We start from the raw sequence: 23,798 nt of genomic DNA on the forward strand, positions 1-23,798 counted from the left end.
ACAGCGCCGTGCCGCGCAGGAAGCCCGTCTCGCCTGCGCCCAGCCCCGCGCCCAGCCCCGCGCCCAGCCCCGCGCCGACCCGGCGCAGCCGCACTCGGGGGGAGCCGATTCCGCGGCCCCGGCCGGCCAGCATGACTTTCCTGGAGGTGAACCGCTTGGAGCTGGCGGCGGCCGAGGCGCCCGGCGCGGGTCTGGGGCGCGCGGGCAGCGCGGGCTTCCTGCGCGGCACGGCGCTGTGGAGCAGCCAGCGTTGGCCGGTGCTGCGCGGCGGGCGCGGGCCGGAGGGGCCCCGGCGCGGCCTGGCGGCACTCAGGAAGAGCTTCAGCTTCCGCCTGCGCCGCGGCCAGGAGGTGCGGCGCTCCGAGTCGGGGCTGCTGGCCCGGCCGCCCCGCGCGCGGACCCGTAGCGACGGCGACGCCGGCTCCCTGAGCACCTTCCCCAGCCGCCGCGACCTGCTGGGCGCCGACGCCCCGCGTGTCGCGCCGGAGTCCGGCCGCCCCCGCACCGCCGCCGGCCTCTGGAGGCTGCTCACCAGCCGCTTCCGCCGGAGGGAGCCCGCGCCCGCCGCGCCGCTGTGGAGCCGTCGGGCGGCTGCGGCCCCGGAGCTCCTGCGCGCGCCCAGCGGTAAGGGGGCTGGCCCGGGGGTCTGGGGGGCGTCTGGCAGAAAACAGCTCGCGGGAGAAAGGCCGGGCGCGCCCAGGTGAGGCAGGCTGCGGCGCGCGTCCGGGGCTAGCCGGGTCTGTGTTCTGGCCCGAGTGCCGTCCGCGCCTGGCGTCTGGGGTCTTCGACAGTGACCCAGGAGGACCGCCCGGAGGGTTCGCTCTCGGATGCGGTCCAGGAAAGGAAGGAGACTCACCAGAGTCAGAGGGCTCTGGGCTAGGCCAGACACCTTTCCTAGTTCCCTGTCGGGGCAGCGTGCTCGCCTCCGGCTGCCCCGCGCTTGAGGTTAGGGACTGCTGTGGACCTGGTCGTCATAACTACTCTTTGACACAAACTTGGGACAGTGCCTCTGGAAGCCAGAGCAGTGCTGCCCAGCCAGAGAGGGGTTCCCAGAGCTGGCCCGAGCACGCATGTGGAACCTGGAGGTGACGGAGATGGGGGCCTGGCTGTCAGACGGCTCTGGGTAAAGGGACCTGCCAGTCAGGTTCTGAGAATGGACTGAAGGGAAGTGAGCCCAGGAGGCGGCCTCCCTGCTAAGGAGGAGTTTAGGGAGGAGGCAGGTGGGGTAGATGCCTCCCTATCCACCTGCCCCTGGCAGAACAGGGCCAGGCCAGACCAGGCTCCTCCCTTTTCACCCGGCTCAGGAATGTGGTGGGTGGCCCTACCCTGCCAGGTTGTGCTGTTCTTACTTGCAGGAGTCTGCCCCCCAACCAGGTGCCCAGCCCTTGGGTCTGTTCTGAGACCTGCTGGATTGGCCTCTAGTTTGAGCCTAGTATTTGGGCCACAGGGGCACTAGGTCAGGTGTGGCTGGGTGGGGGGACAATAAACCTGCTGGAGCAGGAAGAGAGGAAGGACGCAGGGCCGAGCCCAGTGGGACTGAGCCCACAGCCCTCAGAGTCCTGTTCTGAAGACCGTCCTCACTCTGCTCCACTCAAAAAGAACCTTCCCACTGCCTCCTAGGGGAACTAGCGGTGAGGGTTGGGGGTCCCGTGGAGGAAGCTGCTGTCCTCTGGCCTGGGCCTGGGGAGGGCATCATAGGCGACACAGGCAGCAGTGGTTGGGACAGGTGTGTGTGCCACCCTGGCCCTGACGGGGCGGCTCTGTCTTCCGCAGACTCGTTTGTGAACAGCCAGGAGTGGACGCTGAGCCGCTCCGTACCGGAGCTTAAAGTGGTGAGTGCGGCCCATGGGCAGCGCAGGTGGCCTGGAGCCGGGGGGCGAGGCTGGGTGCCACGGGCCTGGGCCTTGCTTCTCCAGCTTCTGTCCCCTTCTCTGCTCAGCTTGGCCCTCTCTGCCCTCTCTCCTCCCCTTCAGCCCTGGCCTTTCTCCCTCCTGCCGCTTCTTTGCTTTTCCTGCTGGGTCTTCTCCCTCGTGCCCTCTGACCCACTTACCCCTTCCTCTCCCGCAGGGCATAGTGGGGAACCTGTCTAGCGGGAAGTCAGCCCTGGTGCACCGCTATCTGACTGGGACCTATGTCCAGGAGGAGTCCCCTGAAGGTGAGCGTCACGGGCCCAGCCTGGGCCCTGAGGCCGGCCACTCCTCCCCCTCCCGCCCACAGGGTCTGAGTTGGGGGTCTCCAGCCCCCTTCCAGTCCTCTTACCTCCTCCATGGAAAGCTGTAGATTTCTTCTTGGCCCCTGGGCTCTTTGTCCACACTTTGGACCTGACTGTGCGCTCTGTCCTAGGGGGGCGGTTTAAGAAGGAGATTGTGGTGGATGGCCAGAGTTACCTGCTGCTGATCCGAGATGAAGGAGGTCCCCCTGAGCTCCAGGTGATGCTCCTGCCCAGGGTTAGGGCCCACCCCTGTGCCCGGAGCCCTTTCTTGAGCTTGCTGGTTGGGACTGGGAGAGGTGGTGTGTCCAGGGAGAAGGGTCCACTTGGGTCCACCTGCCCTGCGTGGGAGTTTGCCAGGTCTAGTTGCGGGCGCTAATTTTACTTGGTTTCCCCTAGTTTGCTGCCTGGGTGGATGCAGTGGTGTTTGTGTTCAGCCTGGAGGATGAAATCAGTTTCCAGACGGTGTACAACTACTTCCTGCGTCTCTGCAGCTTCCGCAACGCCAGCGAGGTGCCCATGGTGCTTGTGGGCACGCAGGGTGAGGCGGGGCCCTGCAGGAGCTGGCAGAGAGTAGGAGGCCCTGGGCAAGGATGCATGGGGGGGATGGGCAGGTGTGAGAAAGCCCCCAAGCCCCCACTGTTTTCCCAGTGCTGACCGGGACTGTCAGCACTCTCCATCTGCTCGTGTCTGAGGGCTTTTGTGCCCACTGAAACCTGCCGTCCCAGTGACTAGCAGGTCCGTATTTTTTTAGATGAATAAACATGCTCAGAGCTGAAGTGCTTGCTGGTTTGCACTCAGTGAGGCCATGGCAGGATTGAAATGAGATCCAGGCACCTGCATTCTTGGTGCTCTGTGTGTTCCACTCACCAGGCCCTTTGCCCACCTGCCCTTAGGCCAAATGCCCCCCACCACACTACTCCAGCTTCTCCGAAAGCTGAGTGACTCCCGCCCTCCCACCTCCAACAGACGCCATCAGCGCTGCGAACCCCCGGGTCATCGACGACAGCAGAGCCCGCAAGCTCTCCACAGATCTGAAGCGGTGCACCTACTACGAGACATGCGCGACCTACGGGCTCAATGTGGAGCGTGTCTTCCAGGACGGTAACTCGGGTGCCGGGCGGGAGTCACTGGCAGCCGAGGCCCCAGTGCTGGTGATTGGAAGGCTCCCAGTGAGCAAGGCTGTGTGTCTGGGGGGAGGTGCTAAGCCAGGGTTTTCCCTTCTCTCCAGTGGGTATAATTGACTCTGCTGTCCCCTGCAGTGGCCCAGAAGGTAGTGGCCTTGCGGAAGAAGCAGCAACTGGCCATCGGGCCCTGCAAGTCACTGCCCAACTCGCCCAGCCACTCGGCAGTGTCCGCCGCCTCCATCCCGGCCGTGCATATCAACCAGGTTCGGCCTGCATCCTGCCCCGCCCTGCCTGTGTCCGCCATGTCTGTCTTGCCTCTGTGCGTCCTGCCACTTGTGCTGGCCTCCTGCTCACACCTGTCCACCTTCCTCTGGCCTCCCAGCCTTGCATGTGGCTTAGAAACATTGGTTGGAATTCCATTTAGCCTGCACCATAGCCTTGGCCTCATCCCTGCCCCATGGTGCCTGACCCTTCCCGCTGCAATCCCCACTTCTGTCTGCTCTCCACCATTCCACGGCCTGCATTCCCTACCCCGATGCCCTCTGCTGAAAGTCCTGGGCCACCCACAGATGGTGTGGTCAACGCAGCAGCCACTGCACTTTATCTCTGCGAATGGCCATCATCTTTCCAAGGCCTGCCCTGGCTGCAGCTGGCGTTCCAGGACAGCCTGGTTGCATTTCAGGGACCCCCCCTTTAGGGCTGTGAGAAGGCGGCAGCATTCCCACGTGGGAAAAAGGAGGAGGAGGGCTGTGTCCTTCTCACTGTCTCTGAGCAGCCCCGCCTGACACCGACAGAGTGGGACTTGTGCAGCTCACTTCTGCAGTGGTCCCCGTCCCAAGGGGCAGGTTGTGGAGGGGCAGTGGTCCAAGCACCTCTTGTACAGGTTAGGATTCAAGGGAGGCAGCCGGGCAGGCCACACGCTCTAGTGAGGGCAGTTGCGGTGCGGGCCACCTGGTTGTGCCGTGCATGTTTTCCTGAGTCCTGGAGGAGCTGCCATACCGTTTCTTCTCCGTTCTGTGATCTCTGTCTTTTTCTCTTTCTTTCCCTTCTCTGTTCTACATCTACACCTTACTCTGACTGGGAGTCGTAGCTCTGTTCTCTCTGCCCCAGCTGTCCTGGAATCCCTTTTCCCTGCCACGGGCATGCTAGGAACCACCCTCAGCCTCCCGCAGTGCCCTGGGCCACCCCCGGCTCCCGGCTCCCGCCTCCTGGCCTCCTGCACTCTAAACATACATCCCTGAATGTGAGAGTTTGTCCGGGGTGACCCTCTACCTCCTTCCAGACCACCTGCAGGTTAGGACTCCAGTCTGTTCACTGCCAGGCTCTGCAGCTGATTCTCGCCTGCCAGCCTGTGCCTCTGACTTAGCTCCCTGGTTGGCCAGAAGCACTCTTGCCGGGGTCCCAGGACGAGGGTTTGCTGCCCTAGTGGGGCAGCCCTGGCAAGGTGACAGTAGATCCTGCTGGCCTCTAGGCCAGGTGAATGTTTCTCCCATACCGCCTGTAGGGGCTAGTGGCCCCTCTGCTGCCCATGAGCCCTGGCCAGGCCCCCATGAGCACAGGGATTCCTGGCACCCGCCTGGTGCCCGTCCCGCTCCCTGACCCAGAGCTGCCCTCAGCAGCCCTCTCTGTCCTTAGGCCACGAATGGCGGCGGCAGCGCCTTCAGCGACTACTCGTCCTCAGTCCCCTCCACCCCCAGCATCAGCCAGCGGGAGCTGCGCATCGAGACCATCGCTGCCTCCTCCACCCCCACACCCATCCGCAAGCAGTCCAAGCGGCGCTCCAACATCTTCACGGTACGTGACCGCCCTCCTCCCCCGCCCAGCCGCCTTTGCTGCACAGGCAGGGCTGAGCGCCGAGCTCCCAGCCAGGAGGGGCGTGGGCAGCCCCAAGTCAGGAAGACGGCACCTGCAGTCTCTCCCTCAGATACACACGGCTCCTGAGGGTCCTTGCCGGTGCCCTCAGAGTCTTCCATACTGTTCCTCTGCGCCCACAAGGGGCTTCCAGTAGTGGCCCTCACCCTGTCCCTGCAGTCCTCCCTGCCCTCTGCCGCACACACTCACCCTCCCCGCCGCCTTCCTCTCTCCTAGGCCCCTTTAGGGTGTCTGTCAGCTTGAAGGTATCCTTGGACTCACTTGGCCTAACTCCCCTGACCCCCTTTGATTCAACAGCTAATGAACCGGCGGCCGGAAGGCTGTTTGCCCAAGGCGACACAGAGGGTTAGCTGGCCCAGCTAGAGTCAGAGCCCAGGCCTCCCCGTCCGCCTTCCGGCTCTTTTTCCGTTACCCCACTGCCGAGGGGAAAATTCATGCTTTCCACCCACCGCTGTGATTGGTTTAACAAAGGCTTAGCCATCTTTTCCTGGGCTTCACCACGCTGCCTCGTTCCTCCCTCTCAGGTTTGTCCTGTCTCCTTGTGAGCTCCTCACTCACCCCTCACAAACCTCACACCCCACACCCGGGGGCTGTTGTGCTGGCCCGGCTGAGGGTGGCCCCTGGCTCTCAGGCCCCAGGGCCTGCTGTTTCTCCACTCCCAATGTGCGACACACAGAGCCCATCCAAACCCTAACCCTCCAGCCGGGCTTGGCTGGATGTTCCAGGAGTCTTGGGCCAGACAAAGGTGGGTGAACCCCCGTGTGGGTTGTCACGAGAGTGCCCGCCCCTCCGCGTCACTCCATGCGCCTCTTTCCAAGAGCAGGGCTTGGCTTGGCTCTCAGCCTGGGCCTGAGTGCGGCCGGCCAGGCCAGATCTCCGGACCCTGCCCGGACAGAGCTGGCGCTTCCAAGCCCTGCTCACTCATCCTCGCCTCTGCCTGCCCAGCTCACTTCTCCCTCCCTGCTGCCTGCCTCCGTCCCGAGCCCGCCACCTGCCCTCGCGGCCATCCATGCTAACAGAGCCTCTGTGCTGACGGCTCTGCCACACATTGCAGCTGCCCGGCCCTGACCCTGCCTAGATGCGCAGCTTCTCCTTTCTGTCCATGGCCATTGAGACATTAGAGCGGGGAGGGGGGGCTGCTCGAGCCCACACCTGCTGCTGCTGCTGCTGCGGGGCCCTTGGGTGCCTCTGTCCACAGTGACTGCCGCCAGGGCCTGGGCACCCTGCTCCCTGGCATCATGCCTCAGTCATCCTCTGTCTCAGTTCCATTCTTAATCTCCCCTTTCCCTTGCTGGCGAGCTCTGTAGCAACCCCAGGGCACCCCCTGCCTTCCCCTGCCCTGCTACCTCTCCTCCACCCTTGCCCAGCCCCCGGCCTCCTCCCTTGCGCCCCGTGCTTCCTGCCATTCTGTGCTCTCTGCTGCCTGCCTCGACTGTGCTGCCCTCCATCCTGGCTGCTCACGGCACGGCCTTCCCTCTGGCCCTTCCATTCTCTCCATCCTCACAGCGGCGACCTTATATTTTCTTTCCATTGTTTCCGTGGTGACCTCACTTGCACCATTATCCCTGAGGCAGCCTCAAGACGCGTCCGTCTCTGTGGGTGTATCTTGGGACCTCCCCTCTCATCATTGCTGTTGGGGCCTCCCCTCTTCTCCCTCATCGTCCTCCCCAGCAGCGACGTGCTTGCTTGAGGGCGAGCCCCTTATGTCCTGCTTGCTCTGTGGCTAGTGACCCCCACTGGACATGGTTGTGCTGTCTGCAGTCTCTCCTGTGACTTCATGTGCTCATTTCGTTGCTGCTCTTGCCCCAGTTCCTGTCCGCATGGGGAGGTGCCCCTCTGGGCTCCCAGGGGTCCTCTGGTGGTTGGGGCCTCTTGGCTCACAATCTGGCTGGGGTGGGCTTCACCCCACTCCCCCCAACCGGCTCTTCTGTCTGGGGACCCGGTGGCAGCAGTCCCATCCACCTTCCTTCTCCCTGGGCCGAAGGGGCAGAGGGCTGTGGCGGTTCAGGCCGTGGAGCCTAGGAGGGGATGGGGCAGTGCCACCTGTGGAGCTGCTGGGCGGCACTTTGCTCTCTGGTGGCTCTTTTGCCCGGTTCTCCTTGTTTCCTTTGGCCTTGCTTTCTCCCACACTGCAGTTGTGGCCCTGTGTCCCCTCGCTCTGCCCTTGGCTCCTGGCAGCCTGGGAGAACAGGAGGGATGGGGCCTGGGCTGCCTTGTGGCAAACATACCATCCCCTGCTGAGGTGGACGCTTGGCCTGTGTCTGGCCAGCAGGTGCCGCTGCCGCCCGCCGCCGCCGCCTCCTCCTCCTGGTCCTTCTCCTCGTCCACCTCCTCCTCCTCCTCCTCCTGTCCTTCTCCTCCTCCTCTTCATTCCGCTGCCGCCGCTCCCCAGGCGCCTGGGTCTCTGCCCTCACCGGTGCTGACCGACTTGTGCGGGGCTTGAGTATAACTTGCCAAAATCTTTATTCTTTCGATATTTGCAGATATGTGCCACTGTTTCCAACTTTTCATCAACAAAAAGGCCTTTCCAACTCCTTCCAAATTAGAAGACCAGTTGGTGACACACAGCACCTCTGGACATGCCCCCTGTGCGGGGCCGGAGGCGGGCCGGGCCCTGGGACTGCTCTCAGATGAGAAGCGGCCGCCGAGCTCCCCACTCCAGAGACCCACGGGAACCTTTGTAACTAACCCCACCCCCAGGGAAGGCTAGGAGCGCCGGAGCCCGCGCTGGGGGCTGCCGGGGACCAGGCCCGGCCGGACGCTGCAGGCTCGCTGCATGGAGAAGAAGGCAGCTCTGCCCCACGCCCGGCGCTGGCCAGCGCGACGAGGCCCAGAGGGGCGGGGGAGTCCAAGCCCGCCCAGCCCGGCTGCTCCTGGGGGGCGCTTTCCTGCCCCTCCCCTCCTCTGCTCCTTCCTGCATGGACCTCTGCCGTTCCTGCTCCTGCTCCGGAAGCCGCCGCCGCCGCCGCGCTTGCCTTGCCCCCTCTTTTTGGCCTCCCCCTATTTCCTAGGATCCGCATTCGGGTGGACTCTGCCCCAGGAGCTTGACAGGGTGCAGGGCCTCTTCTGGCCTCTCTCCTCTCTCTGTCCATCCACTGTGCCCCTTGGGCCACGCCGACGCGCTCGGTGCCACGTGCCATGTGGTGTCTGTGCCGCAGATGGGCCATCTGCCCGCTCACTTGTGGACTTTGCGCTCCCGGTTGTCGCGCCCTGTGCTCCCGACCAGCAGCCCCACCGACCACCTCCTTGCCCCTGCTTCTCTTACGCCCCCGCCCCGGGCGTGCTCCTCGCGCCCTTGGCCTCTCTGTCCTTGCTCTTTTGTAAGGGGCGGGCCCGGCTCAGTGACCTGTGCTGCTCTGTATGGTGCCGTGTGTAAGAATAAACCCGTTGGAATACTCGTGGTCTCAGTTCCTTCCCGTCCCGCCGCCCCGGCCCAACCCACTGCTAGGGCTGCCCAGGAGGTGGGAGGCAGGAGGGAGGCCGGGAAGTCCAGGTGGGCAGTTCTCGGCAGACCCTGGGCCTCGTTAACACGCCTTTTGTTTTCTCTTCCAGTCTCGGAAGGGTGCTGACCTGGACCGGGAGAAGAAGGCCGCCGAGTGCAAGGTGGACAGCATCGGGAGCGGCCGCGCCATCCCCATCAAGCAGGTCAGCCCTTCTCTTCCCGTGTGCTCCAGGGCTCAGAATGAGGCCCAAGAATGTGGCTCTTCCCAGAGCCTCTTCTCATGGGGGAGATGGCATCAGAGGCCAGCACCACCCTCCCAGGCGGAGTCCTTAACAAGGGACAGGGTCTCCCGTGAGAAGCCGCCTTCCCTGCGCCGCCAACTTCTGGCCGCCAGATCTGCCTGAACCTTCTGATCACCACAGGAGGGCAGCAGAGAGCTACCTGCCGTGTTCAGCCAGTCGCTCAGCCTGTCCCGCTGGTTCTGGAGTTGGGTCTGGAGAGGGTTGAGTGGCTAAGGAAAATGAGCAACCCGAGGAGCCTGCGTGGAAGGGGATACTGAGGGCTAGTCCAGCGCTAGGTCTGTTGCCATGGTTTTGTTAATAAGGGCCTCTGATTGTCTTTAAAGAAAAAAGTTGAGACTCTACCTCCTCACCTCTCCCACCTCCTTTCTAGTCAGTTCTGGGAGCAGTGGGCCTGCCTTCTTCCAGACCTCTGGTCTTGGGTTCCTGCACTGGACACGGTATTGCCCCACAGAGGGCGTCTCTCTGGTGCGTTGAGCCAGAGCTGCTGGAGTAGAATGGGGAGGCGTGTCTTTGGCATGTGGGGAAGAGCCTGAGGGGCTGGGGTGCCCATAAGGATGGGGGCATTTGGCACAGAATTTCTTGGGATCTGGTGGCTGGAGAAGCCACGTACATAGGTAGCTGTACTGCCAGGTTTTGACCACAGAGGAGGCTGATGTGGCCAGAGCACCTGAGCCCAGTGTGGCAAGGCCTGCGGTCAGGTGTGGCTCTCCTGGGCTGGGACTCATGGGCAGTGTGACCGCTTGTGAGGAGGGGCCAGTGTGACCAGGATTCATTCTTTAAGGCTGGGGGTTTCTGACCCCCAGCGAAAGTCCATTTAGAATGAAGAGTCCCAAGCAGGGTAGTGTCCCAGAGGGCAGGGTCCCACAGGGTCCCATGCAGTGATCTGTATTGTTTCCGCTCACCCCTCCTTGAAATGTTCATTGCATTTATGTCTGACAGTGACCACTCCAGTTGGGCCAGCCTACTGGGAGGCCCCCTGAAAAGCCAAGAGCACAGTGACAGCAGCCAGAGGCTTCACTGTTCGTTCATGGAGTGCCTCTGTGTGTGTGTGTGTGTGTGTGTGTGTGTGTGTGTGTCTTTGGGCAGAATCAGACCCTGCACAAACCTGTTGCTCATTTGATCCCCTCTCTCCGGGCACCTCCTTTGTGGGGGCCCCTGCTAGATGATGCCCTGTGCTTTGGGCGTAGGCTTCTCAGCTCCCTACTTGGAGATGGGGAGTGCAAGGGAGGGCGTGGGCGGTGAGTGGGTGTGTAGACACACTTCACTGAATTCACTACGAAAATGGGACCACTTTCCTTAGGGTTGTACGTGCTCCCTTTCCTCACTGGGAGTTGTGGTCATCAGGGGCTGACTTATTTGTTCCCTGAATCTCTCACATGGGAAGGAAGGAGAGATGTTGGGTTGGGGAGGAAGCCCTGTGAACTTGAACCTGGGGTCCAGTCTTAGAGTCAGTAGGTCACGGGTGTTTTCACCCCTAAATCTCAGGGACGCTCAGTAGGAAGACCCTCTAGCTGCACAGCCCAGAGGGGTGCCGCCTGCTGGGGGCAGGTGTCAGAGGCTTGTGCCTGATGCAGTGACACCCTATAAGGGGTGCCCGCTCCTTCCCGTTCTGTAACGATCACTCGCTAGGGGCGGGGCGCATCCGTTCTCTTCTTCCAGCTTGGTGGCCATTTCTGGCGCTTCCCCGCTCGGACCTCCCCGCTGCCACCGGTCCAGCCCCGCCAGATCGGTAGCCCCTCCTTGCTCCGCCCTCCTGTCCCGTTCTCCCGGTTCTGTTCCTTCCCCTCCCCCCAGCTCCTGCTGGGAGTGGAGATTGCATTTCAGTTGCCATTTGCATTCCCAATCAATCCGGACTCCGCAATTAAGTCGGCTGGCGGAGCTGGGAGGGAGGCGGCGGCGGGAACGGGTCCTCTGGGGGCTGTCGCCTCCGCGCCTCCGCGCCGCTCCCATTCCGCCCCAGATTGCTTCCTGCTCCGCCGTGCGCAGCCGGCCGGCCGGGGAGGGAGCAGGAACCCCTGTAGCTTCTTTGGAGAGGGAGTGGGGAGAGGCGCGGGCTAGGCGGGTTTCCTCCCGTCCGCTTCCGTGAGCAGGCGGGTGAGCAGGGCGGGGCTGAGCAGCCGGGTCGTTCCGCCCGCGCCCCCGGCTAAGGAGCGTCGTTACAGCGGCTCCCCCGCCTCCGCCCGGGGCGGAGGACCGGGGCGTTCAGGGTGGAGGAGGGACCCCCGCCACGATCACATTCTCTGCCAGGAGGGAGGAGCCACACGTTCTGGGTCGGAAAGGTGTGGAGACCCGTTCCCACCCTGACTGTCAAGAGAAACTGCGCGCAGCGCAGGTCTTGAGCGGCTCCACGTTCCAGGCCGCTGGAGCTGGGAGCGGAGCTGGGCGGGGGCCGGGGCCCGCCGTGGAGTCTCCCGCTGAAGGCTGGGAGAGGGAAGCACGCCCAGTGGGGTGAGGGAAGTCGGGACAGGGGCGGGGAGCTGGGTCCCTCCCTCACACTTGGTAATTTCTTTGATCTGTGTGTTGGGGGCGGGTCGGGGGCAGGGGATTGAGGATGACTCCAGGGCATCTCCAGAGCCCGAGGGTCGCAGCGGAGGGGGAATAGTTGACTGCTTCTGAGCTCTCGGTGCACCTGGTCCCTGGCCAGTGACAGGAATAACACACCCAGAGGCAGGTCACCAAGGCCCAGCCGACCTGGAAGACTCCTTCACAGACCACGAAGCAGGGCCTGCTTGCCTTGTGGAAGGCCCCCTTAATGCCGCTTGTCTTCAGAAGCCCCTTTTGAAGGTAGGGTCTCCCAGGCCAAGGGGGCCAGGTAGCAGGATGTGTCTGCACATGGCCATGTACTTCAGCTTCCAGCCCGCATGCTCGCACCTCCCGCAATGGCATTTGGCCCTGGTGTGGCCGGAAGAGGAGCAGCAAGGATGTGAAATGTGCTGGAAAGTCGGCAACTGATGTCACAGCTGCTAGGGCCGCTGGAAGTGGGTGCCCTTTCTGGCCTCCACCCACCCCCCATCTGTTGGGGAGGGGAGAGGTCCAGGAAACGGGAATCACTTTTACCCTAATTGCTTCCATCTAGGGTTGAGCCTTCTATTAGGAAAAACTTAGAGGAGGAAGGTGTAGTTGAATCCCATATTCACCCCCTACCACTGGGTGTCAGGACCACGAGCTGCAGACAAGGGACTGCCATTTCCTTGTGCCTACATCTCTTAGTCCCCGTGTTGTTGGCTGTCTGCTGGCGGGGCTCTCCGTTCCTAAAGGAGATGCCATCCTGGGGCCTCTTCCCTCTCTGGGTGCCCCCTTCTCTAAGTATGGGAAGAGTCTGCTTTTTCAAGGGTCCCTGCTGGGCGTACTGCCCTTTCTGCTCTCCCAGCTAAGGGTGAGCCCCACACTCAGCCCCCCGTTTGTGGATCTACCTGTGCCCCTCTTCCTCTTGTGGGATTTTTGCCTTGAAGTCTCCAGGGAGCACTGCCTCTTCTCAGCCCTCTTGAGGTGGGGGTTTTGGAGGATGGGGGCCCGTGGATGGTGATGTTGGTCCTGGATCTGCCCCTGGTCTCCACTGTGGCACTCCCTAGTCCTGAATGACCCCTGCCTCCCATTCCCAGCTGTTGCCTGGGAGAGGCAAGCACACCCAGTGGGGTGAGGGGAGTCGGGACAGGGGTGGGGAGCTGGGTCCATCCCTCACACTTGGTTATTTCTTTGATCTGTGTGTTGGGGACTGGGGACGGAGGTGGGGGGGGGGAATTGAGGATGACTCCAGGGCATCTCCAGAGCCCGAGGGCCTTAGCCTTAGAGTACGCTAGTCCGGTTGCTGTTGTGTGTTGTTTGAGGGAGAGAGCCTGAGCCAGTGAGGGCGTCTTTATAGGGTTCTCACTAGAGGGAGTAGGTTTCTCCTGGGAAGGAGGCCACAGCTGTGGTTGAGCGTCGTCTCCTGCCATCTTCCTAGTGGGGTCTGTCTCCTGCATTAGTCGTCTGACAGCCAGGGTTTTAGGGGGCTTTTCCCCAGTTCTTCCAACAGATGTTTACTGGGTGTCAGCTGTGGCCCAGGCCTTGTCCCCAGGGCAGGCTCCTTGCTGTGGCACTTTCGCTTGTCCTTCTAGCCATCCTGCCTCTGCGTTCAGCGAGTCTCACTGGCTTACACAGGAAGTGTGGTTGCTGAGAGGGAAGGCTGGCTCTCCCTGCTGCCTGGCTTGGTGGTCTGGGGGATGCTTGGGACAATTAGGGGATTTTCTGCCCTATTATGGAGCTACCACAGGGGGTGGAAGGCCGGGACCTTACCAAAATCTCTGCTGTTTTGACCCTTGGAGCCTCTTGGGGAGGAGCATCACTGATGGCCACTGTCCACACCCCTGAGCGTCTACTCCTGACCATCTATACCCCTGACTGTCTACACCTCCGATCATCTACACCCGACGGTCTACACCCCGACAGGCTTCTCCTGTGGAGGTGGCGCCACACACTGGGGAGGGAAGATGCCCACCTGCCAGAACAGTGGTCCAGCTGCTTCCTGGTGGATGATGGGGGAGAGCCGAGTTCTGGGGAAGGACTGGTCTAAGGGGCCTTCCCAAGTTCAGTGATAGGTCCTTAAAGTCTGCTTTGCTCAAAGTGGCCCAGGAGAAGTAGGGAGGGAGGAGGGCATTGCCTAACGACATCGTGACCTTCCCGTGCCCTATGAGGCTGGCTTCTCCGGGGCTGGCTCCTGGTTTCTGATCAGACCTCTGTTCTCAGGGGATCCTGCTGAAGCGGAGCGGCAAGTCCCTGAACAAGGAGTGGAAGAAGAAGTACGTGACACTCTGTGACAATGGGCTGCTCACCTATCACCCCAGCCTGCATGTGAGTCTGGGAGGAGGAGTCTCCTGGGGGAGTATGGGGAGGGAGTAAAGGGAGGATAACAGAATGTGCGCAGCGAGCAGGCTCCAGGACTGGGGGGAAGCAGACCTTAGTGATTTCGAATGGATCATCCCTGGAGAAGGAACCTCGCACTGGAGCTTGGGACATGCACAAGACCCAGCTGGCCCCTCCCTCGCCCTCTGGGCAGTCAAGCTGTATATCAGACTTTCCAGTTGTCTAAGGTGGGGGATTCAGCCACTTCCACAGAATTTCTAGTTGGGGTGCCAATGTTGCCCAGCAGTTGTGTTAAGCTGGGCAGTGCCAGTGGGGAGCTGTGGGCTCCTAGGCCTGGGATGGTGGAGGACCATGGCTGTTGAGAATGGGCTGGAGCCTCAGACAGTTCTCCTGGGATGAGAGTGAGGGTAGCCTTGTCTGTGGTTAGGAGGGTCTGGTGGCCGCGTGGCCTGTGTCCCAGCTGGGGGGTGTTGTGGTGACTGGAGTGGCCCCTGTGCAGCTCCCTCCACCCTTCTTTCCTCCCCTCCCCTCACTGCGTGGCTCCAGCACACAGCTGTCACCGGAATCCATCTCTGTCACCACCCCACTGTGGGGCTAATGAGTTCTCCTGTGAAGCCCCTCAAGCACAGCGCGTGCCCCCCCCCCCCCCCCCCCAGAAGCCCTGGGCCTGCCTCTAAATCCGCCCAAGATGTCAGGAAGGCCTGACCCGAGAGGTGCTGGGTCCCTGTGTCCTGGCCATCACCCAGGCCCGAGAGCACCGCCCAGACAGTCCTGCGGAGAAGACGCGCAGAGAAGGCCTAGCCCTCCCGGGCTTCCGGGTATCTGACCATCCTCAGGCAATGGTCCTCCCCGTCAGCTCAGGGGACACCACCAGTCAGCCCCTCACCCTTCGTAACATGCCTTACTCCACAGGGCAGGGCCTGGTACCTGGGAGACTGGAGGAGGGAGCACCCGCATTCGGTGCAGCCAGCTCCTGAGCTCCTGCTCAAGCCACCCGCTCCCCACCGCGGGCACAGACCTTGTCCCGCTCGCGAGTCCTTGCGAGGCGATGAGAGAGGCCGCCAGGCCTGCTGGGAAGAGCGCTGATGACAGAGGCAGAAAGTATCGTAGGAGGCCAAAGGGCACTCTTGTGGTCACCAGGCTTTGTTACTGTGTACAGAGCCCTACGCTAAAGGAAGGGCCAGAAGACAAGGAGAGCCCCAGTATTTCCCTGTCGAAAGGCTCCAAGGCTTTCAGGGCCACTCACAGACAGGAAGTCCCAGGTAGGAGTGCTGAGGCCAGGAGACCACACCAGAGTCTTCTAAGTCCCAGCTTAAGGTGTTTCACGGCCGACACCACCAGGCAGCTTAGCCGTGCCCTTCGCTCATGTCCAGCTGCCCATCTCGGTGGCGGAGCTTGGGAATGGGCCTGTTTGTAATGTCTGTTTCCCCACCTGTGTGGAGCTGCCCTTCCCCTTCCCCCTTTGCCAGGTTCTTACCTGCTCCTCTCTTGTTTTATGTGACCCTAGCTTGGTGCACTGTCTGTGCCCTCTGCCAACAGTGGAGGCAGCGAGGATGAAGAGGAGTGGCAGAGGGTGTCTTGGGATGTGGAAGAAAGGGTGGGTTGTGGGGTTGGGCTGGGTTTTGGTTTCAGTAGAGGGAACACAGCCAGCTGGAGAGCAGAGCTCGGGGGTTGGTGGCTTTTCAGAGTCACCCGGCTGGTGGCTAAGACTTGGACTTATGACTTTGGCTGTGAGCATTACCCAGATTTTTCTGCACTTGCTAAGAGCACCTCCCTCTGGGGCTGACTGAGAGAGTCATGTAAGAGTTAATAACAGGGCGAGTGTTGTCAAGTAAGCGGGGAGCCAGGTTTGCCTGCCTGGGGCTAGGGTGGGCATCTGAGCCCCCCAGGAGTGCCCCTCCATGCCACACTTGTTGCACTGTGTGAGTTCTTAGAATTCACCCTGCAAGGCCAGGCCTGGAAGTCCTGGCACCCAGATCCTGTCACAGGCCCCAAAGCATACTTGGCTATACATGGTGCAAAAGCACGAGTGGAGGCATGGCCAGTCGTGGCTCCATGTGCTCACGGCTCTCTCTGGAGCTCTGGCAGAGGCCGCTTCACTTTGTGCCACGCCACCCTCCCCCGCCACTACACTTTCCCTCCCTCCGGGCTGCTGCCTCGCCTCCTCCATCTCCCCTGGCCATCCTCTTCCAACCTGAGCGTGCTCTTCAGTTGCCAGCAGTGAGCAGGCTGCCTCCCTACCTGTGAGCAGCCGCTTCTCTCTGGGGCTCTTCAAACCCTAAACCCTGGCAGGAAGCATGTCCAGGAAGGAGCTCCAGCAACTCCAGAGGCTCCGACAGAACTCTGGGCTGAGCCTGGCTCTCCGCTCCAGCAAGGGTCTCCCCTGAGCCCCAAGGGCATTGGGGCTGGTAACTCACCTATGGATGGGGGCTGGGCGGGACAGGACACACAGAGGATGAGTTCGTGGGCCAGCCCTGAGCCCCACGCCCGATTCTCGCCTGGCCCAAGAGAGCCCGCCACAGCCTCCCCCATTTTGCAGCCAGCGGAGCCATTCACACAATCACCTTCTGTTAATTCTATCTGCAACATCAATTAAATTGTTTGTAGAAACTAATTGAATGTGGCTTAATCACACATCTTAATAGCTTTCCACGCTCTGAACTCGTTGTTAATTCCAGTAATAAAACGAGATGAGAACGCTGGCTGGGTAATTAGCGAGGAGGCTGGGGAAGAAATTGCTGTTTGATGGTGGGTAATAAAGGCAGCCGTGGTGACCGCTCTCCTGAGCAGCCGCCACTGCCACCATGCTCCCCGTTCTGCTGACGGAGGGAAACGCTGCTGCCTGGCTGAGGTTCCCATCCCTGCTGCTGCTCCTCAAGCTTCTCTCCGCTCTCCTCTGGGCCCAGGCTCCAGGGTTGCCCGGGCACGGGAGTGTGGAGTCCGGGGCTGTGGGCGCCAGCCTGCCCTGGGAATTCGGAGTGTCTGGCTGGTGCCATCAGAGATGCTGAAGTTGAGCCATCCTTTCCCCTGAGGCCAGTTTCTGGACCTTAGCTCCGAACGGAGTTCACCTGTGCAACTCTTCTTCTTGGCGTGGGGTCAGCTTTTCCTGCCATGTCCCAGCCTGGGCATCCCACGGCTGTCGTGGGGCCTGAAAACTGTTGCAGCTTCTGTGACCTCCTTGTGAACTAGAGCAGCCCAAGCCCCTCCCCTAAGGAGGGAGTGCAGCTGTGCCTTTGGCCCAGCCAGCTGTTGACTGTTGTCTGTAGTAGCCGATCTAAGATGTGATTGTGTACAGGGACTGCTGACGGGGACCAGGGACGGGAAGCTGAATCTGTGGGATGCAAGTCGAGAGCCGTTGAGGCAGTGAAGTCATTTAGTCGACACTGGGCTGAAAGCAAGACAGAGGGCCAGTGGGGCCAGTGGCGTGCAGCCCAGTGTGCTGGAGAAGGATGGATGGAGGTACGCTGGGAGGGCAGGAGGGGTTCCTGGGTCTGCTTCCTTCCCAGCCACCTTGGCAAGGCCCCAAGCTGTGGGCAGAGTGCTGCTCCGCCAAGTGTGGGCCGAGCGGTTGTTAAAAGAGATCCTGCCTGGGCGGGAGGCTGCTCACTGATTCCTCGGTTATGTTGTTCTGTGGTTCTGGGACAACGAACAAGACTTTAGCACGTGTGCTTGGGGCCAGGCACTTAGTACTGTCCCTTACAGAGGACTGGGGTGGCTGGAGGGCACAGGTAAGCCCAGGGCTGCCAGGAGCAGCAGTGGCAGGGAGTGGGGGCTCCTTCCTGAACACACCTTCTAGGCGTGGCTCTTCTGCTGTGGTTGGTTACTCCCCTGGTCCTATTCCTGAAGGGCTGTCTGCCTGGGAAGATGCCATAGCCACCTTGAGAATGAAGGCGACTGCAAGCTTGGCCAGACCCACAGGGCTGGACCTGGGCAGGGAGGCCGCGTGCTGACGCCAGGCCTTTCCACCATTCCCCTGATGACACGGAGCCGTGGGTGACGTCCAGCCCAGCCACAGAAGTGCAGGTGGAGGCTGGTGTTTGGCGCCTCTTTCCTCCATCTAGGTGGTAACCTCCTCACCTTCTCTTAGTGACCAGGGACCAGGTGACTCCTTGTCTACTTGCTGTCCTCATTCCTCCCAGAGGGAGCCCTGGTGAGACTTCCTGCCCTTCCACTGCTTCCCAAGAGGCAGCAGGCCCCCTGGGCTCTTTCCAGCAGAGAACAGTGTGGGTTTTCCCTGGAGCTAACGGGGTGAGAAGGTAGAGCCAGCCTCGGGGGAAAGGCGTCTGATGGCCGGAGCGGTAAAGGTGAAGGCCGGGCTCCTCAGCGTGGGAGGACCGTGTCTGGGAAGACTCACACGACCGCCCTCAGGATGCAGACATTCCGGAGGCGCTCACGGAGGGGAAAGGAGGAGCAGATTTATGTCCAATCAGTGTCATTCAGTCAGAAGTTAAATCTGGCACCACCACCCAGGGTCTTCTCTCAGGAAGGGCATAGACCCATGGAGAGGAATTCGTGCCACTTTACCAAGGGCATTAGCTAGGAATTGCTGCGGAGCTCAAGGACAGCGACAGGGACCCAGAAGCAGGAGGCAACAGGCTGGGACAGCCCTTGGGACAGTGTATGATAATAAATACTTGTCGAACAGTTTAAAGGGAAGCCTCTGGAGGAGAGGCTGGAAGCAGGAGGCCCAGTGGGGGCTCCAGGCCAGGAAGCTGCAGGCCGCCACCCTCCCTCCCTGCACTCGGCTGTGGTGCTCCCTAAATGGTGGGGGGAGTCCAAGCACAAAGTGGTCCCCCATCTCCGGGGCCCTGACTTGAAGGCAGGGTGAGTCCCGAGCCCAGGACAGGCTGGAGGAAGCCTGCGTACAGGGCACAGGGTTGGGAATCTGAAAAAGCTGGGCTTGAATCTGACTCTGCTACCATTTAATTGTGTGTTCCTGGGCAGATAAACCTTTCTAAGCCTCAGTTCCTTCATCTACAAAACAGGCACTACCTCCCTCAGGTAGTGAAGATTACACGAGGTCATACGTGGAATGTATAAATACACTGATGTAGGATGGTAAATACCCTGCACGCGACAGGCAGATGATATGACAGCGATGACAGTGACTGCCGCCAGGGAATCAGTGGGACCTGTGAAACCACCTGTTGCTGTATTCCAAAGTCCAGCAGAAAGAATCAGAGGCTTCCCTTTAAACTGTGCGACAAGTGTTGATTATCAGACACTGTCCTAAGGGCTGGGACTATGCTAGGCTTTAGAAGTTTCTTAATGCCCAGGTGAGGGCTGCAGTGCTTGGTGGCCCCCCTGTCATCCATGTCCCCGAGTCTCTCCACTCCCCTCCTCAGCCAGGGGCTCTCCCTAAATCCCAGCATGGCCCAACACTCGGCCTGTTTTGTGCTGTTGCCTCCGAAGCCGTTGTTCCTGAGGCCTGAGCCTCAGCGCTTAGCTCCAGGTGCTTAGCCACCCCCAACTCTACCTCCCTCCTGGCAGAGTCCCCCTAGAGCTACTTTGAGCACCGTGGAGATCGGGGTGTAATCCAGACTCAGAGACATTCTGTGGCTTAGAATCCTGCTTTTCAAGATTGGAGCCTTCCCTCCCTCCCACAGCAGGGAGAGACCTAGGAGCTGCGAGGCTCAGTGCTGGAGTGACTGCTGCTAACCAGTCTTCATCTGTCTCCCCCACCCGGCCTTAGGATTACATGCAGAACATCCACGGCAAGGAGATTGACCTGCTGCGGACAACGGTGAAAGTGCCAGGGAAGCGCCTGCCCCGAGCCACACCTGCCACAGCCCCGGGCACCAGCCCCCGTGCCAATGGGCTGTCCGTGGAGCGGAGTAACACACAGCTGGGTGGGGGCACAGGTGAGGCGGCTGCTGAGGTGGGGTCTGTGGGGTGGCTGCTGTGGAGCCCAGGCAGGCAGGCATTCTGGGTTTGGCTGCTTCTCAGCCTGGGCACAGGGTGCTGGCCAGCATCACACTTCAAGGTCACCTCAGCCAAAGACATGTGCCCTAATGCAGCCCTAGTGGCGTTAATTGAGTTGGCAGCAAATGTCTAGAGCAGCAGTTGATCTGATGTCAGATGGGGCCAGGTAGCGTCATGTTTGGGCAGTGGTGCTGGTGGTCCTAGGCCCATCTCTGCATCCGGATCCGAGGCAGGCGACGGGTGGGGGCAGTGCCTCTGGGTGCATGGCCAGCATCTCAGCCAAGGTTGACATGTGGAGATGGGAGAGGCAGAAGGGGACGGAGCTGTCTGGGGTCAAGCTGGTGCATATTCTCAGGCCTGAGTGAGAGGTGGGATCTCTGCTCAGAGAGGGCTGAATTTAGACAGGAGCTGGAGGCAGGAAACTCCAGTGAAGAGCTGTCGTGTTCTTGCCTTTTCAACTGATAGTGCTGGCTCAGGCGAAAGGCCTCCTGTCCCAAGGAACTCCCTTCCTAGCGCCGCTTCATTCCTCCTCCTTCGGGCCCCCAGGCCCCGTGCTCTTCCAGGGTCCGTCCTTCCACACTCGTTTCCCTCACTTCCAGAGCCGCTGACTCCCGACTGCTTTCCCCCAGACTTCAGTATCCCCGACGTTGTCCTAGACCATTGTATCTCATGTTCCTGGGCCCAGGAACAGCTGCCCCAAACCCTGCCAGGCTGGGGCCATTCCTGTGCCCTGTCCCAGCAGTCAGTGCCTGGTAGCACAGGTCTGCAGCTGCATGAGTCACCTCCCTAGAGGGCCTGTGCTTGTCACAGTGAGGGGAGGATGTGACAGACTTAGTGGACAGGTGGCTGGGGATACGAAGTCCCCTGGAATGGATGGGAGAGACCCCAAACAATAAAGAATTGTCTCACTCAAAGTGCTGATGGGACTCCGCTGAGAAAGCCCAGGTTAGAGGGAAGGAAGGCGCAATGATGCCTCCAGGTGTGGTCCTTGTTGGAGGCAAGGCTCCTGAAACAGGTGTGCTGGGCCCGCTCTCGCAGAACCGCCATGGACCGGGCTGAAGGCAGGGGAGTGGCCGGGGAGGGGCCTGACACAACTGAGATGTGCCATACACTGTGGATATCTCTGCATCAGGCCCCAGGTCCACAGCAGCTCTGAAGTGGACATTATTGTCCCCATTTTAATGAGGAAACACAGGCTTGGCATAGCTAACAAACTTGTCTGTAAATTCCACAGTAAGTGGGAGACCTAGGGTTCAGCCTAATTGTGTCTGACTTGAAGAGCCATGTTCTTTCCTCCAAGCGACCCTGAGCTCAGAAAGGAAGCCTGTGAGGTGGATGGAGGGAAGGAAGGAAGCCAAGGGGGAGAAAGCCAGCCACTCCCCATCATGGGGCTATGCCAGTGGGGGACCTTGAGCCTGCTGTGGGGTTGCACTGGCCTGATGGCAGGTCGAACGCTGTCTTTAGTGCTCTACCCGGAGAGCGGGACAGAGCTGCAGGGAGCCCTCTGGCACCGGCCCCCAGGAGCCCCTTTGGTCAGCTTGAGGTTTCTCTTATCATTCCAAAAATGAGGAGCAGGCCCAAGTGAGTCCCTTTCCTTGATGGCAGGGAGCCAGAGGACAGCTGGGCTGTTTCCCTAGAGTGAGGGAAACGAGAAGATGCTGTCCTGTCCCGTTCCTGTCCCTGACATCCCTCACCTGGGAGCGGCAGTGGCATGGAGGAGGCAGCCCCGTGCTCTTGCTCCTGTAATGACAGCGCCCACACGCAGGAGCTCGCGGACGGTGCCCACCCAGCCCGCGTCCCGCTGCCGCGTGCCGACACCGACACCGACCCTCATGCACACTCACACATGTCTCTCGCTCACCGGGCGATGTTAACATCTCATTATCTTTGTTACTGTAATTACATTATCCGCTGCTTTATGCAGAATTATCCTCCGAGGACTAATTGATGGCTCCATGTTTAATTCATTAATCATTAGCATCAAATTCGACAATTACAGTGCACACTGATTGTGGGATTGCAGGCGTAATGAGGGGAGAATTAACAAAGGAAAGGGAAAGCACTTTCCCTCCCTCAGGGTTTTGGGCTGGGGGCTTGAGGAGGAAGTTGGGCCTGTGATGTCTTTGGATGGGGCTAGGGATGAGGGGGAATACGATTTGGAACCTGGAAGGCCATGAAAGCAGGCGTGAGGAGAAGCAAGGTGTCTGAGAAATGAGGGACCGAGTGTGCACCCCGGAAGGTTTCCTGAGGCGGGACCTGTGAGGGCGGAGGAGGAGAGGTGGGCAGGATTCTGAAGAGGCAGCATCTGTGTGTTCCTTCTGGGCCTGGAGATGGAGACCGGCCTGTAGCCTCAGTGCTGCACGTATATGACTAAGTACTTACTATGTGTCTGGTCGTGTTTGGGGTGTTGTGACAAATACAAGAGGAACATAAAACTTGCTCCCTGCCTTTAGGCGTCATCCCAGTGGCAGAGCAGTGACATGTTGGGCCGTTCCTTTCCCTTCCAGCTGCTGCAGCCCGGTGCCGCCTCCCCATAGGCTTCCCCTCAGTCCCACCGCCTGTAGGGCTGGTGTGAGGCCTGGTGCCTGCCCTTCCCCTGGCTGGGCCTCTGCCTGCTGTCTCCAGCTTTGGCCAGCTCCGAGCCCCTTCTCTGCTTTCTCACTAACGTCCAGCACCTGGCTGCCTCCTCGGCTTCAAGGTTCAAGCACCCCAGGTTTGGCCCCCCTGTTCTTAGACCTCCTAGGGCCATTTCCTTCTGGTCTCAGTCTTGGGTGGACTGAAGAAGGGGAAGGAAGCTTAGGTTCTTGGTGTTCCAACTCAGGCCTTCAAGTGTCACAGGCCTCTGAGGCCCCATGGCTGTTCCCAGAATCTCTCCAGCAGGGGCTCAGCCAGGGAGTGAGGTGGGAGAATCGTGCCGCTCTCTGTCCTCCTCCACTGCCGGCCGCGCCTGCCCCAGCCTTGGCTTTCCTAGAGCCTTTGATTCCCCCTGGCTCTGCCATTCTTCCCTGATGGGAAACGAAAGATTAATTTTCTCCAGCCCAACAGGATAATTACTAATACTAATTAGACATAATTACTTGAATTTGATACAGTTATTTCTCGTCAGAATGGCGGTAAAGCTGAGGCAAAGCAAATGGCATATGTGGACTAGAATGGAAGGTGCAGGGGCCCAAGCCAGGAGGAGCCCCACAAGGAACGCTGCAGAGATGGGCGTCAGCACCACCCAGCTCCACAAGTTGGGAGATCTCTGATGCAGAGACCTCTCCCTACTCCCAGATCACAGTGAGGGGACAGAGCTGTAGGCCTTTCTGCTCATGGAGGGAGGAGGGCATGAAGGTCTGGGGACAGGCTGCTTCCTAAGGCACACAGGGCCCCTGCGCGGCCTCTGGCTCTCCCAGAAGCTGGCCTGCTACCTGATGAACCCGTGCCCTGCTGGAATTTCTCCAGCTCTGCCCTGCAGCCCTATTTTTAGGATAGTATATTTGAGCATTCTCCCCGGCCCGGCCTCCCTTCCCAGTCTGACCCTTCCCACCCCCAGGTGCCCCCCACTCGGCCAGCAGCGCATCCCTGCACTCTGAGCGCCCCCTCAGCAGCTCGGCCTGGGCTGGCCCGCGCCCTGAGGGGCTGCACCAGCGCTCCTGCTCCGTTTCCAGCGCCGACCAGTGGAGTGAGGCCACCACTTCCCTGCCCCCAGGCATGCAGCACCCTGGTGAGTGGTGGCTCTGCTGCTTCCCACCTTTTCTGGGGCCCCAGTGACAGAGAGGAGGGGAACCGGGCAGCATTCTTTGCTTGGGAGCCTGCAGTGGGACAGTGTCCAGGCCAAGGGGTGGGGCCCAGCTGGGCCCTCCAAGGCTTGTCAGAGAGACCTTGCTTCGGGGCTAGTACTGATGTTGTCTTGAAAGCAGAGTAGGGGCACTGTCCCTTCTCCAGCCTCCACGTGCAGCCCTTTTCCCCCCAGAGACCCCATCGCCTGCAGCCCTGCCTAGGGCCAGCGCTAGAGGCCCGCCCTCTGCAGCTCCTCCTCCCCTTCGTCCCCAGGCGGCGCTGGTGGCGGCTCCCGCATCCCCATCAGCCCCCCGCGC

The 23,798-nt window shown here is 60.8% G+C and overlaps 1 protein-coding gene across 8 annotated transcripts in view; it reads left to right on the top strand.

The window, feature by feature from the left end:
- Positions 1 to 23,798, top strand: part of AGAP3 (ArfGAP with GTPase domain, ankyrin repeat and PH domain 3) — a 57,559-nt gene that overhangs the window by 28,032 nt on the left and 5,729 nt on the right. For 2 of the 8 annotated variants that reach the window (XM_025379768.1, XM_025379769.1), the window contains 11 exons: positions 1,774 to 1,832; positions 2,068 to 2,155; positions 2,344 to 2,429; positions 2,609 to 2,750; positions 3,179 to 3,313; positions 3,472 to 3,599; positions 4,972 to 5,130; positions 8,761 to 8,853; positions 13,678 to 13,782; positions 19,487 to 19,655; positions 23,255 to 23,425. In XM_025379768.1, coding sequence (XP_025235553.1) covers positions 1,774 to 1,832; positions 2,068 to 2,155; positions 2,344 to 2,429; positions 2,609 to 2,750; positions 3,179 to 3,313; positions 3,472 to 3,599; positions 4,972 to 5,130; positions 8,761 to 8,853; positions 13,678 to 13,782; positions 19,487 to 19,655; positions 23,255 to 23,425 — 1,335 coding nt within the window. Of the gene's footprint in view, positions 1 to 19; positions 625 to 1,773; positions 1,833 to 2,067; positions 2,156 to 2,343; positions 2,430 to 2,608; positions 2,751 to 3,178; positions 3,314 to 3,471; positions 3,600 to 4,971; positions 5,131 to 5,505; positions 5,733 to 7,691; positions 8,606 to 8,760; positions 8,854 to 13,677; positions 13,783 to 19,486; positions 19,656 to 23,254; positions 23,426 to 23,798 lie in introns of those variants that run through there. The other 6 variants (XM_025379772.1, XM_025379770.1, XM_025379774.1 and 3 more) reach the window with 5 other exon arrangements.

This window comes from Theropithecus gelada, chromosome 3, assembly GCF_003255815.1.
Source record: "Theropithecus gelada isolate Dixy chromosome 3, Tgel_1.0, whole genome shotgun sequence".
Classification (NCBI taxonomy): Eukaryota; Metazoa; Chordata; class Mammalia; order Primates; family Cercopithecidae; genus Theropithecus; species Theropithecus gelada.